Source organism: Prinia subflava, chromosome 4 (assembly GCF_021018805.1).
Source record: "Prinia subflava isolate CZ2003 ecotype Zambia chromosome 4, Cam_Psub_1.2, whole genome shotgun sequence".
NCBI lineage: Eukaryota > Metazoa > Chordata > Aves > Passeriformes > Cisticolidae > Prinia > Prinia subflava.
In genome coordinates, this window is record NC_086250.1 from 25,997,338 (window position 1) to 26,020,270 (window position 22,933).

General features: G+C 46.0%; 2 protein-coding genes across 4 annotated transcripts; both read right to left on the reverse strand.

The window, feature by feature from the left end:
- Window positions 1–133: 133 nt before the first annotated feature.
- On the reverse strand, window positions 134–2,489 carry CYREN (cell cycle regulator of NHEJ). The gene is given in 4 exon segments (XM_063396201.1): window positions 134–1,557; window positions 1,560–1,719; window positions 2,072–2,138; window positions 2,232–2,489. Coding segments are annotated over 4 exon segments (414 nt in total). The 5' UTR covers window positions 2,351–2,489; the 3' UTR covers window positions 134–1,489.
- Window positions 2,490–4,058: 1,569 nt separating this feature from the next.
- Window positions 4,059–22,730, reverse strand: WDR91 (WD repeat domain 91). 3 transcript variants are annotated; one of them, XM_063396214.1, is made up of 15 exons: window positions 22,565–22,730; window positions 20,686–20,865; window positions 19,476–19,683; window positions 18,553–18,635; window positions 16,267–16,391; window positions 14,324–14,501; window positions 13,903–14,061; window positions 11,649–11,863; window positions 11,048–11,198; window positions 9,513–9,607; window positions 8,817–8,985; window positions 8,014–8,122; window positions 6,463–6,575; window positions 5,543–5,740; window positions 4,059–4,692 (listed from the first exon to the last, which is right to left on the reverse strand). In XM_063396214.1, the coding sequence occupies exons 1-15, from the start codon at window positions 22,685–22,687 to the stop codon at window positions 4,528–4,530; spliced, it is 2,271 nt and encodes a 756-aa protein (XP_063252284.1). In that variant the 5' UTR covers window positions 22,688–22,730; the 3' UTR covers window positions 4,059–4,527. The 3 variants fall into 3 exon arrangements, with proteins under 3 accessions (XP_063252284.1, XP_063252285.1, XP_063252286.1); XM_063396215.1 differs by having other exon boundaries at window positions 11,649–11,848; window positions 22,565–22,729; XM_063396216.1 differs by lacking the exon at window positions 22,565–22,730 and adding an exon at window positions 22,041–22,203.
- Window positions 22,731–22,933: the final 203 nt, after the last annotated feature.

The window sequence follows — 22,933 nt, forward strand, 5'->3', positions numbered from 1 at the left end:
TCAAAGTGACAGCACTTCTGGCCCCAAAGAGCAGTGAAGGTAGCAGAACCAGCACACAGTGGACACAGCCCTCAGCCCATATCTAGGTCTAAGTAAAAAAAGTTGCTAGTATCTCACATTATGTGATTAAATCTGTAATTAACTAACAAAATGCTTTTAATACCTTTAGCCCTACAAAATAACAAAGATAAAGGGAGCTTAAAACCAGGATGTGTAGATTATGTTTAACTAGGAACTAACAAATATTCAGGAAAATGTAATCAAATATGTAGTTTCTTTGTAAGTAGACAGGATATATATCAAATAAGCAGCCAATCAACAACCAGTCTTCAAGGATGTGAAGAAAGCCATCTAGGACGATAGAGAAATAACACCAGAAAGAACCAGTTTTGTAGTTTGAAAACAACAGACTGAGCATGCACCAATTAAGAAAGTGCAATAAAAAGACAAGTGATGAAGACAATTGAACGACCACCAAAACCCCTAAAGAGGTTGTAATAATCCCTAAAGGACACTAGATGGCAGAAAAGACTGAAATAGTTAACTCCTGATCATATACTCATTTTTCAAAATAGGCATTTTAAGTTATTGATTTGTCTGTGTAGTGAATATGCAACAGCCTTGTAAATACAAACTGCATGAATTCATCCAGTGGCTGGGAGAACTTAGGTAAATAAAGAATGCCTGCTTAACAGTGATATCCTTTGCTGCTGAGTGAATTTGTTTCAAGGGACATGAGGGGCTGTTCTCTCTCTTGCTTCAGCCTTGGTGGGGATGAGGCAGGTGACGCTGATTTGACCGATTCTTCATTTCAATACATGCTCTCACACCTGGCCTCATGTGGTTTGTTCATCTCCTGTTTGGATTGGGAAGAGGATACTGAGCCATCTTCATTGCTTCCCAGACCCCCAGGCATGCTGCCATGGGATCTGCCCCCCCAGTCCTGGCCCCTGCCAGTCTGTTCCCATGCATCTTCCTCAGCACGGGGAGCACTGCTGGAGGGTGGAGGCAAATTCAGCACCAGGGCCAATGGGAACAGCCTGCCAGGCCCCACTGCAGCTGTGACAGAGGGACCACAAGGACAAGGGAGCCCCCAAGGCTGAACCATGATCATGCTGCTCTGCCAGCAAAGGTCTTCCAGGTCAGCAGCTCCCCGCTCCCCTCCATACCCAACTTTGACCCACCAAAGGCATACTCACAGAAACCCAAATGTCTCTGTAATTTGTCCATGCTCTGAAATGTGAAACAAAAACGAACACATCCTAATCTGGAACCAAATCACACTGAGCCCAGCACAGAGTGGGAGAACTGAGTACCTCCTTCCTTTCCCCCTCTGGCCTTCATGGGTATCCTACCAGCTACACAGGGCACCAACATAGCAGATGGATGCACAGCCCCCTCCAGGCCCTCCTCCCATCGTTCTCAGGGCCGCGGGAGGAGACACCCTCTCCACTGTGCCCTCTTCTCTTGGAAAGTCAGAGAGGTGCTGTTAGCTGAAAAATATCTCCCTGACGTATTTCAGGACATCGTCCTCAGAGTCCTCCCCATCTGTCCTCCATCAGCACCAGCACCAGGAGGGGATAGAAGTGCCGGACCGTGGTCGCTGCCTCCATCCCTGTTAGCCTTGCTTCCAGGAACTTGCTTTGGTGTTGGCGGGAGCTCCTGCTCCTCTTCGCTCCTGGACCGGGCCTTCTCTTCACCTTTCTCGCACTGTAGATTCTGACCAAAGGGAAAACAACAAGCGCCGGCCGTGCGAGACTTCACGCCGGGAGCACCCCAAGGCGTAGGAGGGCAGCCCAGAATCCCCGGGAGCCACGCCTGGGCAGGCCCCAGGCCCGCGGTCCTGCTCTGCAGGGCCCGGCAGGGTGCAAAGGCAGCAGCGCTGCCGGGACAGAGGGGAGGGGGCCGGGAAAGCCATGCGGCACCTGGCAGCTCCCTCCGACCCGCCTGGAGAGGGGCCTCCAGGGACTGCGAGCAGCAGCGCTCCCTGCCTATCCTCCGAAACTCTGCCGCCCGGCCGTGCTCGGGTACGGCCAGGGCCGCGTCCCCACCGCCAGAGGTCCCGGCTCACCTCGGCCAGGACCGCCAGGGCCACCTCCACCAGCTCCGCCTCGTTCATGCAGTACAGCGCCGCCGGCCTGGGCAGGACACAGGGGACGCTCAGCCCGGGCGGCGCCCGGCTCGCCCTCCCGCCCGCCGCCCCGGCCGCTCCCCCGCCCCAGCGGCGCTACCTGCGCCCCGCCGCCGCCCGCCGCCGCCCGGCCCCGGGGGCCGGGGCCGCCGCCGCCCGCTCGGGCTCCGCCGCCCCCATCCACGCCGGGAGCTGCCGCCGCCGCGCGCCCGCCGCCATGCCCCTCACGGCCGAGGCCGCTTCCTGTCCGACTGCGCGTGCAGGGGAGCTGGAAAAGCCCCAGGCCGCCCTAAACCCAAGTCACGACACAGCCCCGTGTTTGATCAGGGCAGCAGACAGCACGTTTGGAACGACGCCTGCCAACCTCCGAGCCCGGGGGGCAGCCTTGCGGCCCGGGCCTCCCTTGCGGTCCCCCGGTGACGCCCAGAGCGCGGCCGCCGCCGCCGGGGCGCCCTCTGCAGGCCCGAGCGCGCAGGGCAGCACCGCTCCGCCGCAGCGGCGGAGCTCGAGCCGGGGAGAGGAGAGCCTTGGGCCAAGGGTGTAGTAAAAGCCCCTCCGGGAATACAGCATGTTCATTCCTTGCCTCCAGGCTTCTGGCACACTGTCAGTGTGCTAATGCATAATGTTGCATAGCAGCCTTGGGCTGGTGCCTCTTTTTTATACCTTCTTTCCCTGTTTGGGGGTATTTGTTTTGCTTTCAGTCCTATTTATGAAGCAAACCTGAAAGTTGTCTCTCTCCAGAAATCTCAACTGACCCCCTGTGAGGGCTGGAAGATAATATCTGGAAGAAAGTAACAGCCATGTTAGTGTTCAAGGCCAGGTTGAATGGGGCTTTGGACAACCTGGTCAAGTGGAAGGTGGCCTTGCCCATGGAAGAGTTGGAACTAGAAGAGCTTCAGGTCCCTTCCAACCCAGACCATTCTATAATTTTGTAATTCTAAATTCTAAAACACCTATGCAATGTAGTCAACCCTGCAGGACTTAGAATGTAGCCACAACCTTTCTTGGCCTTTTGAGAGGCCAACAAAGGCTCCCATTTGAGAGCTCTCTAAACTTGCAGACTAACCCAGGGAATTCCTGAAGCCAGTGTGAAGTCAGCACTGGATTTGAGGACACTGACATGAAGAGCAGCTGCACCATTCCTATCCCATCCCACGGAGGTGGAAATCCTGTACTTCGATGTCAGTCGGGCAGGGGACTTCTTAATCTTAGAGGCCCCTGAACTGGAAGGTGAGGTTATGTGATGACTATAGTCAGCAGAAGAAAGTTACTCCATGGACAACATGTACCTGTAGCATGAATATGCCTGTTGTGAGGATTTCAGTATCCAGCAGCGTTGCCCTTGAACAGCTGTCTGTGTGTATCGCTACCCATGAATGGCTGTTCATTTTCCTGCAGTGTATGCTCTGCCATTGGAACAGCAGTACCATAAACTCCCAATATAGGCCATGGACACAAGCAGAAAGCTCCAGGGCAATGTGAGCAGATGAAATGTATCTGCTTAGTCCATTCAAAGACTATGAGCACAGCACTTGCCCTGATGTTGGGTTTAGGGGGAGAGACAGCTCCAGTGACAGAGAGCCCTATACAGGGCTAGACTGGTCTTGGCCTCCTTCCTCCTGTCCACCATCATGTAGCTGCTAGGCATTATGTAGCTTCTGAACTCCAGCACAAGTATTTCGAAGTCTGACTCAGGATTTCTGCTCTGGTTAGTAGCAGATACCTATGGCAAGGTAACAAAATACATCTGAGCAAAGGCAGTTGTTTTGTTCCTGGATGTCTGGTTCACCCTGGTGTGCAGGTGTGCTGCTGGAAGCACCTGGTAAAAACACAAGGGCTTTTTTGCATGCAAAAGACTTGGCACATCACTGCCCTTCACCACCCTCCATGTTTTGCAGCAACTACTGAACAAAGCATAGAGTTCAAATGCAAGGGAATATTTTCTTTTTATGGAAAAAAACAAATAAAAACAAACTAACAAAATCATAACAAATGTTATACCCAAAGAATACTCTGTTTCCTCATCAGCCTTTCCAGTTTGAGTCATCTTGTCGTCATCCACGGTGCTGCCTCATGCTTGCTTCCTCCCAGCCTCACCTTCTTCTGCAGAATCCTGACCACAGCCTTTTAGCCATGTGCTACTCAAGACTCCCTAACAGAGGGAAGTCTAGCTGCCACAATGGATTAGTGCAGACTTACTTTTCAGTGCTGCCACTGATCCAGTCCCATACTGGCATTCTGTTGCACAGTGGTTTGGCAAATGTATTTATCAAGAGGCAAAAGCTACAACGTGAAGAGGGACTTTGCTTTGCCTTCTCTCCCATGCAGTTTGTTCCTGTGAGTTAACACTGGTTTTGTCAAATGTATTGCTCTTTCCCCCTTCAGTATTGTCCAGGTTAAGACTTTTGAGCCAGTAAGGTTGTTAGTTTAATTTTCCCATCCATAGAAGCAGTGAGGCATGTCCCGCAGTCCATGGCTGTGCTCCAATCCACTGTAACAACTGGAGCTCGGTGTCCTCCCAGGGAAAGGCAGCTCTCCAGAACCTTTTCCTCACCATTTAACTAAAAAGAAGGAAAGCATAAGGAGGTAAGTTTCTGCAGTGGGGGGGCAATGCACCCGACAAGACAAGCCAAAGCCTGACAGAGACTCCGTATCTCTAAGAGCATGCATAAGTAAGCAGAAAATCAGAGAGATACTGACATGTGTGTAGCACATACATGAAAAGAAGCTTCCAGTCAGAAGCATGTGTTCTCAAGCAGCTCAACTTTTGACATTAGCCGAACTGCAGTAATTAAACAAGGCAGGTTAAGAGGATACATTGATGAGAAGCACATAAGCCTAAGCTATAGCTCATGTTAGTTCACGTGCTCTGAGTGCCCCAAATGCAAAATGAAAATTCCATCTAATGTGCCTTGCAAGAGCATGGGCATGTGATCAATAGCATTTGCAACTGAAGCACAGAAATTTGGGTGCTTGGAACCATTCAGCCTTACCCTTCATTTAATTTCAGTACACAGTAAGGGAAGATAATCAGGCTCAGTCTAACATAGAATCAGCAGGCACAGAAGGCAGATTGAACATAAGCACCAGTCAACAATCATACATTTTGCACTGAAGTGGGATGCATCCATATATTAAAAAAGTAATTAAAACTTTGTCCTAGGCACTTGGACACTAAAAAAAAAGCTTTAAGAAGGAGCACAAACACTCCAGCTATATACACAGGACCCAAACACTTGCTGTACATCACACACTGCTAAAATGCACACTGAGAAACTGAGTGCCAACTTTGACAGAGCAAGGATGGGTACATGCTGCTTAAGAACTTCCAGTGGCTGCTGTTGCACCCTTGTAATTAACAGAAGCTTGTATGGATACTTAAGAGTACTCCCCATCACTTCTCAGACTTACCTTAAAAATTACTCCCCCAGTAGAAGAACATGTCAACATGTAATTGCCCTCAGAATCAAAAGCAAAAAGTCGTCCTCGTGGGAACTGGACTTGCTTGTAGCCACTGTACCCAGACAGAATGAAAGGACCTGTAGCTTCCCTGGGAAGGTCATACTCAGATACCTTCAAGCCACTTTTATGGATATTCCACTGAATAAACTAGAATGAGAAAAAGAGATGACAAAAGCCTATAATGGAATTATCTGGGATGCAAGCCTTTCTTTGCTTTTAAGCAAAACAGTGGCTATTCCTCACACACAGAAGATGGCATTTTGACATCTACGTCTAAGTGGGTATATTAATAAAACACAGGCTGCAAAGGCTGTAAAAGTGCCTTCTATCCTGGCAAAGATATGCCCTGCCTTCCTCAGGCACTACTTCATATGTGTCCTTCCACACTGCATGCAGAACTCTGGTGAGAATTACTTAACTCCTCAGCCAAGATCCCTCCCTGAGCCACACCTCTGCTGCTGAAGACTGAGGAACTGCAGAAATTGAAGTGTTTATTATAAACAACAGGGACCTGCTGATGAGATGTATGCAAAGTGGTCAATAATATGCTTCACTGTGAATCCCAGATCTTAAATGTGGTGATCTCAGGGGCAGAGAAAGGTCATCCTCACATGGACTATCCAGGAAAGGGATGTCACCAATAGTAGGATTTGCACACAAGGTCCAAGACAGCTCCAAATATTAATACCTTTTTCAGCCACTCTCTCTGCATGGAGCATAGAGGAGCATACTGCACACCTAAGACTGCAGTTAGCAGCCCAAATTTCATCCAGAATATGAGTGTATTTTTACAATTGTCCCTACCATGTGGAGAAGATTCCAGAAGTGGTCTCTGCCAGCTGACCAGTAGGAGGTCATCCACAGCCTACCTTGCCATCCTCGCCTATGCTGTAGACTGTGTTCTCATCATAGCTGAACTCCACGGAGTAGACTTCCCCATCATGTGCTTTCCAGCTCATGGCGCACTCATGCTGCTGCATATCTGAGGGGAGAACCAGTATTGAACACTCCTCATACTCACACAGAGACCTCAGGAACATAAAAGGTCTCTTTTATCGAAACATAGACAAGACCTTTTATGTTCCTGAGGTCTCTGTGACAGCCCTCCAAACCAGCCTGGCGGAGCCCAATCCAGTCCCAGCAAGCTGTGCCTATACTCCCGCTTTCACTTTGGCCCCAAAAATAATTGTCTATAACTACTCAACTTTACAGACCTGCTCACAAGCTCACTGTCAACTGCAGGCATTCTGCATCCAAGCACCACTGGCATTCCTCCTCCCCTTGTTATCCTGCCCATCCTCCCAGCTGCTGACAGCTCTGTCCACCCAAAGACCTGGGACTGCAGCCTCCACCTGTGCCAGAAGCAGATTCCCCATTCAAAGGCAGGAGGCCTGAACTGTTTTATTGCAAGAATGGGCTGAAGAGGACAAAAACCTGAGAAACAGAAATTGCTCCCAGGACTAATGTGAAGCCCTTGCACTTAAATGGAAGGTCTCACATTAATTGCTTTCCTTATGACTCAGCCTCTGATGGTACTGCTATCTGGCACAGCATTAAGACCACGTGGCTTAAAGGCAAATTCACTCTCCTCTTCAGCAAGAAACAACAAATCCAGCAGCACTACCAGGGTGTCCAGCCAATGTCCTCCAGAAAAAGTCTATGTCAATTCACTCCTGAGAGCTCCTGTGGAGACAATAGCTTCCACCTTGGTCTCCAAGCATATCCTACAGCTGCCTCCCTACTAGGGGCAGCCAGCTGAGGACTAGGGACCACTTCACTATTCAGTTTCACAGAAACATTTAAGTTAGAAAAGACTTGCAAAATAATCAAGCCCAACTACTTTAACACTGCCAAGTGCACCACTAAACTATACCTTAAGTGCCAACATCTGTAACACCTTTTAAATACTTCCAGGGATGGTGACTCCAGCACTTTCCTGGGCAGCCTGCTCCAGTGCTTGACAATCCCTTTGGTGACAGAAGCTTTCCTAATATCCAATCTAAACCTTCCCTGATGCAGCTTGAGACTGTTTTCTCCTGTCCAATCCCTTGTTATCTGAAAGAAGAGACTGATCCCCACCTGGCTATAACCTCCTTTCACATAGTTGTAGAAAGCAGTAAGGTGTCCCCCTCAGTCTTCTTTTCCATGAGCTAAAGAACACCAGCTCCTGCAGCCACTCCTCATGCACTCCAGACCCTTAATCAGCTTTGGTTTTGTTCTTTGGACATGCTCCAGCCCCACAATATCTTTCATGTAGGGTGGGGCCCAAAACTGAACATGCTGTTTGAGGTGCAAGGGGACAATCACTTCCCTTGTCCTGCTGGCCACACTATTTGTGATACAAGCCCAGATGCCAGTCTTGTCCACCTGGCCTCCCAGCTGGCTGCCAACCAATACCCCCGGGGCCCTTTCCACCGTACCAAAGAGACGAACAATCCCATCTGCAGCCCCAGTGACCAGAAGGTTGCCATTGTGGTTGAAGGCTGTGCAGTTAATAGCAATGGGCTCAGGCTCCAGGGAGAATTGCAGCTGGAAGGGAAAATCTGCATTAATGCTAAGAAACAGAGCTGGGGGTGCTGAAGAGCTGAACTCCAGAGGAAGGAAGAAACAAAGATGATATTTAGTAACAAGAACTCTGGTTTGGAGCCCTACACCTCGAATGACTACAGACTTCAAGGTCTGGCAGCAGCATTTTACTGTGACACTAAACCAGCAATTCACCTCAGCCAAGCCACAGCTTTCTTGGCCATGGCCTCAAGGTTGCAAAACCAGCCTCTGGCAGACATTAGCTTGAGTATGGTGCTTTCTCCTACACGTCAGAGACAGCACTTCACTTAAAAACAGGAAAGGCAAGGAAAAGAGCAGCAACGAAAACCCTTCAGTACAGCTCAACTGGAAAAAGCCTGAGCAAAGCATCATTCAATCCACTTGGGATATTTCCAGTCACAAACTGTGCAGCCAGGATAGAAACAAGGCCATGGGCTATTCTGAAGAATTCCTCAGAAAAACCCCAACACACCAATAAAACAAGAAAACTTCCCCCAGTCCAGCAGCTACTTACATTATTTATTTTTATCCTGAATGTTATAGAGGGGAAAGGAGGAAAAAGAAGGGTGTTGAAAAGAAAGTCAGCACAATTTAGAAAGAGGGCTCCTACACATTGAAAGAGAAGACACTCATTCTCAGCAAGCAGACTGAGAAAGGAAAGAAATCCAGCAAGTACCTGCTGTTTCATCGTCTTAGTGTCCCACAGGAGCAGCTTCCCAGGAACTTGGTTCATGCTTTTGCCCCCAGAGTTGATTACTGAGAAGTCAATGTGGGAGACAAGGCTCTGGGCTGCTGCAGAGCAGACAAAGGAGGTACCACTGGGGCTGCAGGCAAGCGAGAGGATCCTGAAACACAGACACATGGTCTGAATCGCCTATCTCCTGCAGCTGCCTCAAGCAAAACACTCATCTGTGAGCTCTCCCGTGAAGACCCTGCAAAACAGGGTGCACTGTAAAGGAGGGCAGAATTAATGTACTTAGTTTCTGAGTGTCTCCCATTTAACTGAGCAGTTTTATGCTGCTCAGGCAGAGACTGCCCTCTAGATGAAGGCTGGATAGTCCTGCAGTTGCAGAAAAGCAGTAGGAACACTGAGATGTTCACGATTAAAACCAACACTACAGTATAGTTAGATATAGTTAGATATAGTTAGATATAGTTAGATATAGTTAGATATAGTTAGATATAGTTAGATATAGTTAGATATAGTTAGATATAGTTAGATATAGTTAGATATAGTTAGATATAGTTAGATATAGTTAGATATAGTTAGATATAGTTAGATATAGTTAGATATAGTTAGATATAGTTAGATATAGTTAGATATAGTTAGATATAGTTATATGGTTATATAGTATCAGTGTTCCAGAGCTACCTGGGCATGTCTTCATCAATGCTGATTTCGCAGAGATTCTTCTTTGCTTCTGTGTCATAAAGACGAACTGTCCCAACCCCACTGCCAAGCAATAGCTTGAAACCAGCAAGGAAGTAGATGGAAAGAGTGTGAGTGAGCAGTACAATGATGCTGGACAACAACCACCAAGTCATTAGCATTTTTTTTTCTATTTATGCATTCAGACTAAATATTCCTCCATTATGGTATATCCTGTGCAATCACACCGAGTAGGACTAGCCCAAAGCCATAGAAGTCAGAGCAAAAACCCTTATTCCCAGAGAGAAAAAGATCTAATAGGCACCAAGATGGCATAAACACCACTCCCTAGATCATGGCTCAACCCTACAGGATGCAAAACATGTATGGAGTCTTAATATCTAGGGGTTCCAGGAAAGAGAAGCTGAAGATTGCTGTGTGCTAAAGAGAAAATCAAGCGGAAGCCTTTCACCCATGGGAGGATGAATCATCCGGAAGACTCACACATGCTTTATCAGTGGTGTTACAATTTCAATTAAAATTTAAATCATGGAGAGATGCATTATAAAAGAAAATTGAGCAAGCCAGATCTTTGTCACTTCAGTGCCTAATTTGCTGGTGAATCCTACATGTATTTCAGAATGAAGAATCTTTCTGTTAGCAAGAAGGAAATAAATTCCACGAAGCAGAAGAAACATCATCACATCAAACAAAGCACAACAACTGCATCGACAACTTGCTTTCTAAAAGCAAAGGAAGAGACAAGCTGTAGCATCAGCTCTTCACAGGTGGCATTTTGGGGTTAGCAAGCCACACATTGTTGGTGCCAAAATGCGAAAAATACTGCCTCATTTGCAGGCCAGCCTTTTCATACAGCCCTCTATCTGCCAAAGGAAGGCATGAAACACTAGCAACAGCTCTAGGTCTCAGAAGAATGCATATAATTTAAGGCTCCTCTCCAGTAACAGAACTAGAGAAAAAGGGATATAGGAAACATTTAAACTGCCATGTTATTTAAACAAGCTCCAAGCTCGTCATGCATGCACAAATTCTCAGCTCTAAGTACCAGCCTAAAACTGCCATGGAGCTTTTTTCACACCTGCACAAGTAAAATGCCACCCCCACAAGTGCTTCTCTGCTGCTGGCTCAGGGTATGAATAAAGCTTCACAGCTCTGTTGCAGGCCTCTTACAGGCTGTTGTACTCAGTTGCCTCTGCCTGTCTTTACAAGTTGCTGCATGGTCTGTGTGGAGACGGGCATTTCTCTCAAAGGCACTACTTCTATCCTGCAGCTGTACCACACTGCAGCTTGGGAATTTCAGGGCAAGTGGTGGTGAACTCCTTGCTTAATACAAAGCATACCCTTCTCACTCTAATTCGTCTTAGACTCTAGAGGCTTTGGTTCCCCATGTCCCACTAAAAGTGGAAACTAACTGCTACCCCAATTTTATCCACAGTGCAGCTGTCTAGAAGTGAACATGAAACACATAGCAACACAGCCCCAGTCATCTGCTGCGCTTCCACACGCAGACTACTCACCAGCCGATCACGCTTGGTGGCCCATTCCAGGGACAGCAATGGAGATTTGGAAATGGATGAAGCTTTCGTTTGCATTATGGGGTTAAAAGACCAGACTTTGATGACCCCATCCACATCCAAGCTGGCCACCCTCCGTCCAGAACAATCAACCCTGGGTGTAGAATGAAACTGATGGGATATTTTTCTCCCTCAAATTCTCAGATGCAACCCACTAATCCTTCCTTTCCTGTCCACACACTAGTTCCTTCTGCAGGAATTAGAACTTCTTTGCACTACTGCCTGCTCACTTCACAGTAACTGGCAGAACAAAGCACACTAAGCTCCAGACGCAAAGCATAATGCCCTTAAGCAATACCTGCTTTCCAAGGGAGTTTCTTACTGGCTAGCATTGCCCAATCACAAACATGTCTGTCCAAAAAATCTCTGTTCATTCTCACTGCACAAGCTACATGCTATTTTCAGTCACACCGACTTGACTGCCCTACAACTGACAGTGTATGTCCAGTGTGCTGGACAGAACAGAGACTGGGAGAAAGGCCAGACACAGCTGATCCTTCTGCAGAGGCTTCTACAAGACAGCCCTCTTCTGCCTCTGCATTACCTGCAGTACATGATGGATGAATGGTGCTCCCCGTACTCCTCCTGGCTCAGGACAATGAAAGGCTGCTCCTGCCGAACCCCCACAGCCTCTGCACTGCTGCCAGGCATTTTGGTTGAAGTCTCTGTTTGCTCAGCATGCAGCTCTGAGCATGGTTCTGCGTCAGCTATGCTAGTATCTGTTTTCTTCTCAGCACTTTGGCCCTGAAGGAAGAAATCCTGTGTGAAATACAAGGAAGCAGCTCCATATCAAGCTCCTTAGGTACCCCAGCCTGCTGGGAGAAAAACAAAAGCTGCAACAAAACAGACGCATTATCAGACCAACACCCCTTCTGCCAGGGATCTTTCTGAGTACAAGGACCTTGTATTGCACAAATGCACTATTTAATATGACCTGCTTAGTTGTTGAGTCCCTTATATCCCCCTCCATGTGCCCAGCTATACACTTTCCTGTAAGAATTAAAGAGCCACAACATCTCTAGCATACCTCAGCCAACATCAGAGGCCCATTTACATGCCATTAGAGCACAGGTTCACAAGTAAATCAACATATTTCAAGAATTCTTGCATTCATCAATATCAGTTAAGTCTGTATAATATGCAGTTCAGCAAACTTGCACAAAAATTTGGCTCTCAAGCCCCAGTGGATGGATTATCTTCATCTACCAGAGATTTAGACTGTGCACACTGGAGCTACCACTGCAGCCAATTCAATGATGAGAACAGTACAGCTGACACATTAATCCAAAAGCTTAAAACCCAAACTGACAGGGCAAATAGGACAAATGGAGTTTTAGGAGGTGACAGTAGCTGGATGAGACAAGATCTGCACTGCAGAAATCTTTGGCAGCAGCTTAGTCTTCCCTTGCCACCAGAAGTTAAGTAAGAAGCAGATACACCACATAAGGTGGTAAATCATCTGCTAGCATTTTTTACTAAGCCATCCTCTGAAAATTAAGTGTCCCCAAAATGGTATTAGTATTGATGGTTATGAATTTCTGTTCTGTAACACATGCTTGTCTAATTTACAGTAGCTTCTCATCAGGACCAACGGATCAAGCACCGCATAATCAAATCATCTGAAACCAGAGCTGAAAAAGATTAGGATATAAATCCAAGAATCATTCTGCTAGTTAATGTGGGGAGGTAACAACCAGTGAATGACATGCATGTGAAAGAAACAGTGTCACCTTTCAGTTTCCTTTTTGCCCACATGCTTTGAGCACAAGTTAAAGAGTATCAAGCTTTCCCAAAAGCACAAGGACGAATCTTTACACAGCCCAAAAATCACTGCCCTATCCCAGAACATTGTAGAAAAAGGAAAGTCAAAGGAAACGTACTGTGAAATCCAGCTTTGCAATTTTCCAGTCAATGCTGGAAGTGTTTTAGATGAACCATGAATAAAAAAGTTCTCTCAAGGCCTTAAATGCTGAATGATAGAGTAACATCTCTTTAACCAGTGCTCCCACACACAGAACAGCCACACACCAGCCAACAGGCAACAGTCTCTCGGCACTGTCTCTCCACAAGGCACAATGTCTCATACAGACAAAATAACAACGGCTGAGATGCTGCTTGTGCTCTGTATTTTTTGACAACATGGTTGCTGAAAGCCAGAAACACACTGGTGAACAGAAGTAGTATGCTGACCTTCAGCAGTTAAAATCCAGGACATAGTTTTATTATTTCATTAGATTTTAAAGCAGGGCACATCCTGCTTTTTTGTTGCAAAACTGCAACAATGAAGTACAAAAAATTCCAAAAAGCAAATGTTGCTAGAAAAGAAATTTCCATTCCTATCCAGGAAAAATTTCTATTAGTTTTCATTGTCCCACACAGAGCCTGCATAAATCAGCATAAGAACTTACAGGAAAAGAACACACTTTGGCTGGGTGAGTGAGCCAAGTTCATTACCACTGAGGAATGGGGATTTTAACAAGGTATTTGAACACAAATATTAAAAGTGAATGAAACCTTAATGAAGCCTCATGACCAGGCCATTGAAAATCATGGGAGACAAAAGACAGCTCTTCTTCCATTTGAAATGCCAATACTGATTAACTTCCAGGGACACAGAAGTAAACCAAGTGCAGAAGGGGTTGATTAACTACAGGAGTTGATTAACTACAGACATTAACCTTTGATACAGTTATTTCTGACTAGCAATTCCGAAGCTCAAAGGAAACACTTGCACTTGTTTTACCACTTAGTTTTACAGAAATACAAGCCTTCTGCTTCCCAGCTTTGCAGTACAGTACCTGGAAGGTCCCTTTTGACAACAGCTCCTTCCTTTCTTTCCCATGTTCTTGCAAGCGCTTCTGCCGCTGCTGCAGGGAACTGGACTCGCCTGCCACTAAACCACTGAAGTGGCTCTTTCCATCCTTACAGCTCACTGTTCCTTCTTTTCCTTTGGCACTCTGGAAGGCAGAGAAGTGACTGGACAAAGTTATGCTCCTAGCAGGCTGTAGAATAAAGAGCAAAAAGAGCAGCAAAGCAATCAAGCACCTGCAAGGGCTCTACAAGTTCTTAGAAAATAGCTGTTCTTTGCTGCATTCAGGCCCAGCATACATTTGCAAGGAAAGGTAGGACATTTAATTTTCCAGGTGGAAGCAAGTTTGGAGTAGTGCCATGCTGCAAGTTAACTCCTTGGAGACTGAGCAACTTTCAGTTGAGAATTACCTGGTGATTTGTTGGTTCTTTCTTCCCCAGCAGCATACTGCCAGTCTGCATTGGAGAAGACCCACTTGAGTGGGTTGGTCTGGAAGGGCCCTTTTTACTTTGGGAGAGAAAAGAGGACAAAAAGCCTCCCCGAGACTGAAGAGAATGTGCTGTACTCCTCTGATTGCAGGTCATATCACTAATGAAAAAAACAAAACACCACCAAACAGAGTATTGAAGTGTAGCAAGGTAACCTGATCAAAGACCACCCAGTTAAGTGGCAGCTGTTTGAACCACTGGAAGACAGATGTTCATTTCCAAGCCAGTGAACCACTATGCACTAAAAACTATTTGAAAATATCCTGTTAGTGCCTGCAGCAGGTCATTATAGTTAATGAAACCAAAAGCTCACTTCTCAGTGATGCCACTGAGACAGTGAGCTCAAACTGTTGCTGAATCCCCTGTAGGGCCACCTAAAACCCCTTCCACTCCACCTGGTTTGTTTAGAAAGACCCTAAGGAAAAGGCATGGGAAGTCAGATTTCTGTAGAACTTATTCAGATAGGATTCCCAATTCAAAGCATAAAACAGACCTACTTTGAGAGACATTCAGCATCCAATGTTTCACTGAACACCCTTTGTTAATCAGCAAGTTATGTGCAACAATTTTACAGCACAAGCCCTCAATATCTCAAAGTCTAGAACCAAAGAAACTAAGAGAGCTACAGCTCATTTCTATGATTATAAACACCTCTCTTCTCAGTCCACAATGCCAAGAGCAGCAGCGGCTTCCCAGAACATAACTGTCTGACCTCACTCTGCCACAGCTTCCTGGAGAGCGGAGCGGCAGCAAGGGCAAGGGGAATACAATAATCTTCACTGTCTCTATCCACTCTTCAAGGATGGAACTGTTCTACCAAAGCTGGGCTTTGGGTTAAGCAGAGACAGGAAACTAAGCAACCAGAACTGGCCCCCAGTTGACTAAGAGACAAGTTGCACACACAAGAAACGCCACTTCTTAGGCACACTTTTCTAATTCAAATGGACAAAAATAAATACAGGAATAAATTACCCCATCCCTCATGTCACACTCCTCCATACATGCAGTTAGCATCAGAGCTTTCCACATAGTTAAAAAAAACATACCACAAACTAAACTCTGTAGCCTGTCCTGTGCAAAGACTGCAGAGCAGTTATCAAGATTGTTCAATAGACAATTAAGTCTATTTAATCAGACAAATTTTAGATGAAAACATTTTGTGTGAAGTACCTGATACATCTTCTATCTGTCACTGGCAACAGGATAATTTAACCAATCCTATTCCTGTCCTGTACCGGGGTAAAAACATAACAGTTAAAGAAGCTGTATCACTGTGTATCTTGCCTAATTTCCAGAGATAGGCATAAAATAGATGTAGCCATAAAATGCACTTCTAACTGCAGCAAGTTCATGGGGAATTCTGTGCATAACTGAGCCTCACAGAAAAGAGGCTCCTTTTCCCTTAACTTTGCAAAAGCAAGAAAACATCCCTGTGTAACAAGAATCCCTTTGGGTCATACAATAACAGTATCTACAAAACAACACAGGGCATTCACCCATGGCATTGCAGGTACTCATGTTGATTGGAATCAAGAGACAATCCACTTCATTTGAGCAACACTGCAAGAACAGCACTGCTACCAGTGCCCTAGATGCCCAGAACACCTTGATGCAATGCTGACAGTAGAGCAGAATCACTCCCCTGTGTGCTTGGGCTCTCACTGGTTTGCAAGAACCTCCCAAATGATGGGAGAGATACCTGTCATGAATTCCATTAAACCTACTTAGGTCACCATAATTTCTGCTTGGATGTCTTTCTGCATTGAAACCCAGGGCAGCGGACAAGGAAATGACCCTTCAGGAACCCCCCTGACCCAACAAAAGTAGCAGAGCCTGTCCCCAGCTCTTCTCCTGCAGGCACTCACAGTTCAGAGTCCCCTAGCCGATCCATGTTGGCCACATATGCAGGCAACTTGTGATGTGTAACTGTTTGTTCCACCTCCAGTTCCTCTTTCTTCATGCGGGAGGATTCAGCCTGCAGAGCAAACAGCTACGACAGGAGAAAAGAGCCAAGTAAACACAGGGTCACTGATATTTACCTCCTTCCCACTCACTGAAGTTGTTTACTCCTTTTATTTCAACAGCTCTAGAAGGGTGGGGAAGGAAAAAATTGCTCTGACTGGCTGAACAGCACATTAGTCCAATTAGTCAAAACAATCAGTCCTTCACTCCCATGAAACTGGAGCCTACTTAAAACCCTTCACTCCTCTCCTTGAGCTGTCGCAGTGGGGACGTTAGTGGTGCTGGGAAAGAAGAGCAGGGCAGGGCAGAGCTTACCAGCCCCTCTCTGTGCAGGCAGTTTGAGGTCAGGGCAATGCAGGCACGGAGCCTTGAAGGTGATCTTCCTCCCACAGCCAAGGGTTTGCTGAACTGGCAGGGTGCACCAAGGTCAGTGAAACCAGGTCACCCTGAAATCCAGCTCCATACCCTGTGCAACCCCTTCCCAAACATGATAGTGAGATTTTTTTCCCCACATTATGGAGAAAGAAAATCATCTCTTTTTCCCTTTAGCAGAGAGGAACCTTAGGATGCAGCTTTCTGGAACAGATTTGGTTTATGACTGTGACTCTTACTCACACAGAGTTCCTCTAGCTTTTCTGTTTCTGTACATTTGTTTTTCAGATATATTTCTTTTTAACATAGTATTAAAGGAAAGAAAATACAGGAAGAAAAATGAGCTTTAGAAATGTATCTTGCTATTTCTGTATTTGCATTGTTTCAATAGCATAAAACAGAATCACTACTTAATTTCAGCTAGCATAGAATTCAATATTTATTGACACCCTTTTTAAAAACCTGTATTCTAGAGGTAGCTCGTTCCATCTCTGACCTGAGGAGTTGACTAAAAGGGAAAGTCTAGTTTTACATCTGTCAATTTGCCAGAAAAATCTTATCCAGATTGCAAATGATATCAGCCAACATGCAAAATACAAACCATAGCTTTAATTTGACTAAAAGTAAAGAATACAAATCTGAGGAAATAAAAGAGCTCTATCTCAAAACATACCTTATACTCTGTCCCTATTCATTGACCATCTTTGCAGAACCCTCCTGTCAATGTTTGACTGACCTACTAACTCCATACTGTGCACAGTGACAAATCTTAGGTTTTTCTCCAAAAACTGCCTCCTTTTTGAAATCAATTATTCTATTTTACTTCAATTTTTAGGACAGTGTTGAACAGCTATTACAACAATACAAACAGGAAACACATACATACATAACATAACATACAACAATGTTTTGTAATACAGGAGGTAAGGCACAAACTTTACTGAAGTATTTATATAGAAAGAGCTTTTCTTGGTATGTTTGAGGAAGTGAAATTAAAGTTCTGCTTACATGAATAAGCCTTCCTACTTGTATGTGATCATCCACATGTGATCTATAGTTTAGAAAGTTCTAAAACTGCAGATTTCACAAATTTCTCTAACAGAAGTTATACTTGGAAATGACTAACTTGTATTACACCCTTCCCCTGAGTATCTGCTGATGATACTGTCAAACACAAGACATGGAGCTGAGCAACATTTTGTCTGAACCAATAGACCCTTCTTATGGTTTACTGTAAGATCTAGATCTGGGAAACAGATGTTTACACTTCCATTATTTGATCTAAATTGCTTTAAGTGCACATCAAACATGGTGAGGGGCTATTCCAGAAATAAAAGTTTCTGTCTCTTTGCCAGAACTTACTGCCCATTTCCATTGCTTCTATTGCTGCATCAGCTACAATCTGGAAGTGACTGAATACTATTCACAAAATCAGCCATACATCCCTTCCAACTCATTCTACAACTGTACGACACATACCCTTAACCTGCCACCAGTTTCACCTTGTTTCGAATTGGCAGTGTAACAGAAAAGGGGATTTGTATAGTGTTCAGTCATCTGTCAGCACAAGGAGGGGAGACAATCACCTCCAGCAGAGGGACAGGAATATCCTAAATACATATTTCACAATATGATCACAACTCTAAGTCTGCTGGAGACAACTGAAAGATAAATCAAAATAAAACAAAAGACTGAAAGAATTTGCCTTAGAATAACTGCACCAAATTGAGCTGTTACAATGTTCTCAAATGGATGGAATCAACATTACGAAACTCACATCACACAGTCAGCAGCTAAAGAGTGATCTCAGTTCTGACCTTATGCCGCAACGATTCATTTTCTTCTTGAATGAGACTGCTCCTGAGACATTCAGCTTCAAAGTTCAGTATGACTGGAACTGGTAAGCAATGTTAAAGAAAATCGAGGCAACAACTTGTGTGCACCTGGTTTAATTCTAAACGCCAGCACTCCATACTGGCCATTTATCTGTAAAAACAAAGCTGCCCAGTCCATACAATAAGCTAAAAGTATGTGCATGACCAGAAGATTAGCAACAGCTGACTTACTTAAGTCAACTTTTTACTTTGCTGTTGCACAAACTATTTCATGTGGACTTTGCAAGGATTTTTAGATTATTTCTTTTTAGAATCAGAAGTGGAGGGCAAGACAGGTTCTGTTACTGCTTTACTGTACACAGAAGAAACAGTTCAAGATGAGCTGTGTTCCAGCTGCAGCATAAGCCGGCCCATTACCAAACAAGCAAGACAGAACTCTGTAGTGTGGGGCAAAAAACATATTTCTGCCAACAATCAACTACTCAATTAAAATGAGCTGTCACTAGGCAATGCTGTGAACATAATGTACCCAAAGAAGGATCTAACAGAAGATGCCAGTACAGTTATGGATTATGACCCAAGGTTGAATGCCTGTTTTGTACTGTATCAAGCAAAGAGTAAAATCATTTCAGAACAAGATGTGCACAAGATTTCTAGTCACTAGCATCAGGATGATTCAGCATCAGCAAGGACCACAATTGTTTTGCCCAGGGAATACAACATATCATCAGATAATTGAGCAGTAACTCCTACATCCTCTGGTAAACACCAACTTCCTACTAAGTCTTGGCTGTACAAAATCACCTGAAAGCAGAAAGTTCCATACTACCATATCCTTGGCATGACTGTTTAAAGTATAACACCAGGGCAAGGGAGATTTGACTATTAGCTGCAAAAAAGGATATGCATGCACTGAAATAAGACGCTCAGGAAGTTATGCAGAGACACGATGAATGTATCTGCCCACTGGCGTGAGAAATACGTAGCGAAGGCAGGGTTGGAGTCTGGAGCAGGGAGGAAGGGCAGGACAAACCAATCTTTCCACTCTGCCTGGTTCTGGAGCTCAGAGGCCTGCTTGAGGAAAAACTCTTGCGCCTTGTCATTGCGGCCATTCTGAAACACAGCAAGAAGAACAGAGCTCACACTTCCGTTAATGCCACCAGATTAGGTCTAGGAACATTTGCTTTTTGTTATGAACACAATAGCAACTATTTTCACCACCCTGACACAACAAGTGGTTAGTTATAGACTCACCAGGAAACAAAAGAATCCCAAATACACTACTGAGATGCTCACAAATGCACTTAATCCAACCTTCTTTCTACTCACCACAATCCCATTTAAAGGCTGAGACCAACCAAACCAAACACACCGATTTTCAGTTAAACCACTGCAGAGTGCACTGACGTGAGACATGAGCATTCGTACACAAGACCAAAGTATAATTCAAATTACTCAAGTCTACAGCAGATGCTGCTTGAAAAGATTTCCATCTGACACATTATTCAGACAGGACTGTCACACCTCAGGGTAAGAACATGGCAAAACAAACCATGAAAAAACACACTTCTGGAAAGATGCATTAGATTTTGACTCCTCCATCAATACCCAAATCTTCAGCCAGGGAATGGAACCAAGAAGAATCAAGGGGAGAATATACTCCATTGACTTTCCAGGGTTTGAAAAGAAAATCTCTGTTCCATTTTAAGCTCATTATTTTCTGTTCTATTCAAAGCAAGCAAAAAGACATTCATTATTCTCTCCCACATTTCCTTGTTCCCATTTGAACCCTGTGTTCTCTGCCAGTACCTAAGTTAACTGAGCAGGAATGAGCTAGTAGTAGTGTTATCCTTTCTGAGGGAAACCTGTCTTTATGTGAATGTAAATATCTTGCACGCAGCAAACCATGTTTCCCTCTTGCCCAAGTGTCCCTGCTCTGCACACAAGCTGATCACATGAGTCTGCATCAAACTCCATACCACACTCCTAGTCATGACACATGAATTGCTTGTTCCTAATCCAGCAGGCCTGGCAGAGGCTCATAAGGGTAGTTCATTGCTTTGGCTTCAGAGACCAGGATCTTTATAAAGTAGAAGCCTAAAAATCAAACACTACCTGAATAGCATGCACAAGGTAGTATCGGAATAAGCTGGTTTTGAGCTTGTTCACTGTTGGCCGATACACGTCTTCCAAACGGCTGAAAAGGCGTCGGTCCAGATAACCCCAGTAATCCCGCAGGGCAGCCAGATCGTAGCTCTGAACAAACTGCTGCAGCTGGTCCACTATCTTATCCACCTAAATAGGGCAAACAGGGAAGACTTCAGTCACGTGAGGGCTCTTGAGGCACAAGACTTTCTCTAACTTTGTGCTGAGAAGCTTTAACTGCATAAGTACTACGGCACAATCCTTATGCATTAGTTATTTTCTAATCCTGGAAACACTCTGCATTTTGTATTAGCATTCTTCCACTCTGAAGCACTTTGCAAATGAAGGAAAAAGAAACATGACAGAGCATAGTCAAACAGATTTTGACAGAAATATCACATTTTGTTGAACCCAACTGGTGCATTTTTTTGCAAGTAGGCAAAACTTTCTACCTCTTTTAAGTCAGTTGATAATAAAAAAAATCATGTGATTAAATGTTGAAATATTCATGTTGAAAACTCAAGTGCAGCATCTGAAAAAAAGTATTATTTTTAGAGTAAAATGAAAAATACCTGCATTTAGCCAACAGAAAGAGTAAGATGGTTCTGCTCTATTACAATCTTTGAAGCACCTTTATATTTAGTAACATCATCTACTAACAGGGCAGGCATAAAGTTTTGCAGAAGGATTTTTTTGTCATTATGTCTGTTTGGAAATCATTTCTGTAACATGAATAAGGCAGAATGGTGGTGTGGGAATAGATTTTTTGTTCAGTGGTTTCTGATGGCTGAGACACGCATCAGAAAAAGAAAAAACTGCATCCTGTATAAAATTAAATTAAGGTTGTTTAATATGTGGTTTGCTCTCCCCTCATCAGTTAGTATCTTAGGACATAATCAACTTTTATCTCCGTGGCTTCCTACAGATCTAGAAAACTGAAGTTTGTAACCCCAGCAGACCCTTCTTGGACAACAATTCCGATTAAATCAACTGTTTGCCGATCTCTAAGCAAAGTGCTGGTGTTTTAAAAAATAAAAGCAACATGCTTTATTAATGATAAAAGTAGTGCTTATATTGCTCGTCAAAGAAAAATCCGACTGTTCAAAGTACTACATTTGGTGCCCAAAACTGTTGCCACAGGAAAACGAAGCTCACACAAGGGACTGAAACTGTATTTTTAAGATTGGCAGATTCTGTGTCAATTTCCACACGTTAGTCAAGGCAGCTGGTACTCAAGACATACAAACTAAGGAGCGGAGCCGTAAAGCCGCTGGATAAAAATCTCATGACCGAGAAAAGATGCGAGCAAAGGAATGTCTTCCTGCCTCTCGGTCAGCAGGTCTGCGTTGTTCTCGTCCCGAAGCCGAGGATTCGCTGGCGGGTCCCAGCTCTGACGCAGGGTCCACAGACGGCCGGGCCGGCCAGCGGCGCGGGGCGGCTGCCGGCAACCGCAGCCGCTGGTTCGGAGGCAGGCGAGGGGATGGAGCGCCCTGCCCTGCGCGGACGGAGCTCCGAAGCCGAGAGCGAGAGGAGCCTTCAAGCGGCTACAGACCGGGCCAGGCGGCTGCGCGTCCCTAAGCGGCGGCAGGGCGGGCCGGGCGCCTCCGCGATACGGGGGTCCCGCCCGTGCGGCCGGCCGGGCCCCGGCGCCCGGCCCAGCCCACCGGGGCGGCCGCTCCTGCGGGGAAGTGCGGGGGCTCCGAGGGCTCCCCCCGCCGCCTGGTCCGCTCCCCTCGCCCAGCCCCTGGAGCGCGGAGAGGCGCCCGCGGCCCGCCCGGAGAGCGCGTCCTCCCCGGGGGGCACCTGCGCCCAGCGCCCCGCCGGGAACGGGGACGCGGTCGCCGCTCACCCGGAAACCCTTCTCCCGGTCCGCCTTGATCTCGGCGTCCAGCTGCTTCAGGGAGGCAGTGAAGCCGCGGAAGAGCAGATACTCCCGCACCAGCTCGTCCGTGCGCTCCGCTGCGGCCGCCATGGGGCCCCGCGGCGCCGCCAACTCCGCCCGCCCACGGGCGGGGAGGGATGGCCCTGCCCAGCGCTAGGAGGACTACAACTCCCAGCGTGCCTTGCCCGCGCCCCTCTTCCTCTGTACTTTCCCTGCCCCATGCCCCACCCCGCTGGCGCGTGCAGCCCGCGCTTATCCCGCCTTCTGATTGGCCGCCGCCGGGCGCCGGCTGCGTGCCGATTGGCCGTCCGCCACGTGCGGCTCGTGTTGCTTGGC

What these genes read in the sequence shown, in the direction of transcription:
- WDR91 (XM_063396214.1), bottom strand. Translation starts at nt 22,687, where the DNA reads ATGGCGGCCGCAGCGGAGCGCACGGACGAGCTGGTGCGGGAGTATCTG. An exon ending in CGTCTTATTTCAGTGCATGC is followed by an intron (nt 18,636 to 19,475) that starts ATATCCTTTTTT and finishes AACATTGCTTAC; the next exon opens with CAGTTCCAGTCATACTGAAC. An exon ending in AAGAACCAACAAATCACCAG is followed by an intron (nt 14,062 to 14,323) that starts GTAATTCTCAAC and finishes TCTGCCTTCCAG; the next exon opens with AGTGCCAAAGGAAAAGAAGG.